This window comes from Branchiostoma belcheri, unplaced genomic scaffold (genome assembly GCF_001625305.1).
Source record: "Branchiostoma belcheri isolate BF01 breed outbred unplaced genomic scaffold, Haploidv18h27 scaffold51, whole genome shotgun sequence".
NCBI classification, from domain to species: Eukaryota; Metazoa; Chordata; class Leptocardii; order Amphioxiformes; family Branchiostomatidae; genus Branchiostoma; species Branchiostoma belcheri.
This window is the reverse complement of record NW_017804143.1, coordinates 201,299-205,720: the sequence shown is the minus strand read 5'-3', so window position 1 is coordinate 205,720 and position 4,422 is coordinate 201,299. Positions and strand designations below refer to the sequence as shown.

Here is a 4,422-nt window from a genome sequence, read left to right as displayed (position 1 = left end):
CCTTTTGTTGTCTGACTAAATGTTATAATGTCCTGTGAAATTGTATGCCCCATCTATGTTAAAAATTCATAGCTGAATTGGGCTACCCAGCTGTTTTAAAATGAAGTAAATAAACCAATAAATTAGGAAAGACAAAAGTCAGCATACGCCGTCATCAGTGAGCTGTAAGTCTTGATGTCCACGCCGATGAAAGCCTGGGCTGTTTCCATGATCTCCATCTGCATCTGTTGAAAGATCAGCTCCATCTGTAATGGGGAGGGACCAGAAGAAAGATGTCTAGACTATGCATGATGTACAAAATGACTAATAAACTGGTGGATGTCCCAACTACTAAGTACCTAATATCAGCCCAGAAGAGAACAAGAAATAGCCACGCATTCAAGTACCAGAGTTATCAACCAAGGATTGAGGTGTTCAAGAATTCATTCTTTCCTAGAACTATCGCAGAGTGGAACTCACTGTCACCAAGTACAGTAGGGGCATTGTCAATAGATAGCTTTAAACAATGTCTAGAGCTAGAAGTTCAAGGGTTAGGTGTAACAAGTCGATCGGTGTAATATAGCCAGCTGCCGCCGCGCCGCGTGCCTGCGAAGCTGGTGTGTTACGCCGAAAGGCGGTTATACCGGCTATACAGATACAGATACAGATACAGTACATGAATTTTGTCCATGGTGAATCCACTAAAACAAGCACTTTAAAACGCATTAACTTTCAGTTCAAACGTTAAGTATTTACTCCCACTACAAAGCTGGATTTGTCAGGTTTCTTTTGATACCAAAAGTGAAAAGTCAACTTCATCTTCATCTCTTCTCATTTCTTTTCCTTTAGAATTGACTTTGGCATTCTACGACATTGATGTCATTTTCAAATATTTGTTTTTGCAATTTGCGGCATATATAAGTTGCTCATTTTACAGCCGCTTTTTTTTTTATAGATTTTCAGTCTGGTTCAAAACGTTGTTTTTTTTAAACGAATGAAAGTGCGCGGATGTCATCCATATAATCAAATCAAAATGGACTGAGCGACAGTAGCAAAATACATACTATTATCATCGTGAGTTTTTCTTTAATATTGGAACACTATGGAAATTTTACTTTTGCCTTCCATTCAGCCTCAAACTGGGCTACGAGGTGGGCGTTCTCCTTTCGAACCAACACCAGGATCTGATCTAAGCTTGGGATGCCTCCTCCGCCTGAGCCTTTAATCTGTGGAAAATGAATAATCATATGATCAGACAATATGAACAAGTACATGATGTATATTCTACTTTGCTACCTATCTAGGTTGTCACATGTAATGACATCTACAGGTCTAAAATTTGTACATAACATGCATTTGTGCTCTAAAACGCCTTATTCTAGTACACATGGCCTGGTGTTAGAATTGTATCCTGGGTCGTTTGGTAGGTATCCATTTTTGGCAGAAATTATCTATCTGTCTATCTATCTATCTATCTATCTATCTATCTATCTATCTATCTATCTATCTATCTATCTATCTATCTATCTATCTATCTATCTATCTATCTATCTATCTATCTATCCATCCATCCATCCATCTATCTATCTATCTATCTATCTATCTATCTATTTATCTGTCTATCTATCTACTAGTATCTATCTAATAAAAAGTATAAATAAATATAAAAATATATATATAAATAAATCTATCAGAGAGAGAGAGAGAGTAAGAGAGTGCGAAAGAGACAGAGAGAGAGATTTATATATAGACAGAGAGTTGGTTCTCACATCAATCTCAATGATCGTGACTTTCTTGTACTTCTCGATTATGGCCTCCAGCGCTAGCATCAACATGTCCTTCCCACCCTTGATTTCTTCAAGTAACTGTGAAAAAAAAACAGCTTATATTAGTGAAGTAATAGATAGCATACTTAGTTAACTGCAGGTTCACCTGCTGTGTTTTCCGTCTCGTAAACGGTCGGTGACTTATTGGTGACCGGTTGATGCCATATCAGAGGAAATAAATAAAAAACTAGAAAGGCCGACGTTTGCTTGGGAGCAAATACAGCATATTTCAGTCCATCTCCCTCCCACGCAAAAGTGGATTACAGGTAACGGTATGCAAATACTAACAATGATGAGATTTGATACATTTTGAAGGTCTTTTGGCTGAATGATGGCTGAGTTGAATCGCTCAGAGCGAGTGGCAGGAGGAGAAGAAGAAGAAGAAGGACAAACATGAGGGAACACAATATATTTCATCCATACCATGGTATGGACTGAAATATAACAACAATTCATCTACAAATGTACGACTGGATCCTGAAAATGGTAAAGACATCAATAAAAAAAACATAAAAATCTGAAAAGGGGCCGTGCTAATACTCTTCAAATGTCCTATTATGTGATATGGCATCCACCGTTTGAAATTGCAAACGTTGTCAACATTGACTGGAAAAATATCTTTGATAGATTTTCTAACATCATGGATCATTATGAGTAAAACTCCATCGGACACATTCAAAGTTATTCAATTGATGGCTTCAATGCCGTGAACATCATTCTGTGTTAGCTTTGCTTAAATACAGACAATACAAGTTACTAGGTATGCAGATATTTAAAAAGAAAATGATGTTACCGCTTTCAGTGCAATCAGCTTTGCCACTATCTTATCCAAATCGTCCTGGATCGCCTCTACACTGTAAAACATGAAACATTCAATGAAAAGTGTATTCCGTAATTCAGCAGCGAACCCATATTCATATTAGGTCGTTGTTCGTTGGTGATCTGTTGTGATGTCTCTCTCTCTCTCTCTCTGTGTGTGTATGTATGTGTGTGTGTGTGAGAGAGAGTCTGTGTGTGTGAGTGTATGTGTGTGTCTGTGTATGTGTGTCTGTGTGTGTGTGTGTGTGTGTGTGTCTGTCTGTCTGTCTGTCTGTCTGTGTCTGTGTCTGTGTCTGTGTCTGTGTGTGTATGTGTGTCTGTAAATACGATAACTCGAGAAGGCCTAACTGGATTGTCTTGATATTTGGTACGAAGGTAGTTCTTAATGAGACATCGAAATAACTAGATTTGAAGTGGCCAAACTTTGGTTAGTTTATATTACTAACTTCTCCTCACCTTGTTACGGCAGCAGAGATTTGTAGTTTGGAAAAGTTCTCCACCAGTGTCGTTAAGTCTGCCTCGACATTGATTGCCTCCCCTGATTCCTCCGTCCTGAAGGTGATTTTCCCTATGCCATCGATTTTAATCCCACCAGCGCCCGAGCCGCCCTTGCACACCAACTATTGAAAAGATAAAGTTGCTGATTCAAAGAACAAAAGAAAAACAGTGATAACACAACTACACAACCTCCCAGGCTATTCTCCAGGCTTTGCGGACCCCTCCCTCACAGTTTTTATGGCTGTTCAACTTTGAGCCAGGAGTCAAATAGTCTGACACTATGTTGATATAACCACAGTGAATGGACATATCTAGTTGGCTGAGGGGGAAGCGACCATTGGCTAATATCGTACCAACAGCTGACAATAGTCGTGTAGGACTGGGGCAAAATTCTGATCAACCCGTGTTGGGAACTAAGTCTTCTAGGGGCCTGACCACAGGAAGGGATAAGCAATATTTGGTAAGGCCACACCATCTTAATTTGTTGGTTCTCGGATTTTTCCAGAAAAAATATGAAGCGCGAAAGGGCGACAGGGCGAAAAAAAATAAAAACAGGGTTAGGCATCCTATTATATGCAACGATAGGAACCATGGACTCAACACAACAGGCTGGGTTAATTTTTTAACAATAATTTTTTTACTTTTAATCAAACCATTGCATTGATAGATTGAAAACTGTTAACTAGGAAGAGCACGACTTTTTGCAAATCAGAAAAAAATGAAGAGGCACATCCGAGAACCAACAAATTAAATTGGCGTGGCCTAAGTTGGAAAAAATGACTATAAATAACATTACATACAAAGATTGTTGGAGTGAGCTTACCCTGCATTTCTCGAAAAACTCTTCCAGAGCTTTGTTGAGGATTCTCAGCTCAGCTCTCATCTCGTGAGTTGTGAATCCACTTTCGCCGGGGAAGCCTTGTTTGGGAGGCATAATCAAACACTAAATACCAAATATTAGCAATTTTGATTAAAAATAATAATTTATGAACATATTTCTCTATATTGGACAGTGCTAAAGGTTATTAATTTATTGCACAGCATGACAAAAGATAAAACATATGGCAACTTCTATTTTCTTAACAAGAATTTAGAAACTAACAAGATCAAAAGAAAGAAGGTACAAGGTAGGGTTTTAATTATTGTCTTCTAGGATTATTTTTATATTATTGTCTTGTACGGAGAGTTAACCTTTACACCCACTAGCATCGATGATCGTATTTTAGCATAACAACGGAATTTAAATGTTAGTGGCTAAAGTTCGCTAAAAATTCAAACAAAAACCTGGTTGGGCCGGCAC

At 38.3% G+C, this 4,422-nt stretch overlaps 1 protein-coding gene across 1 annotated transcript; it reads right to left on the bottom strand.

Moving 5' to 3' along the window:
* Positions 1-1,079: 1,079 nt before the first annotated feature.
* LOC109480425 lies at positions 1,080-4,422 on the bottom strand. Its single transcript, XM_019782615.1, has 6 exons — positions 4,407-4,422; positions 3,946-4,040; positions 3,081-3,244; positions 2,599-2,659; positions 1,749-1,844; positions 1,080-1,205 (listed from the first exon to the last, which is right to left on the bottom strand). Exons 2-6 carry the CDS (start codon positions 4,003-4,005, stop codon positions 1,080-1,082), a joined length of 507 nt encoding a protein of 168 aa, XP_019638174.1. The 5' UTR covers positions 4,006-4,040; positions 4,407-4,422.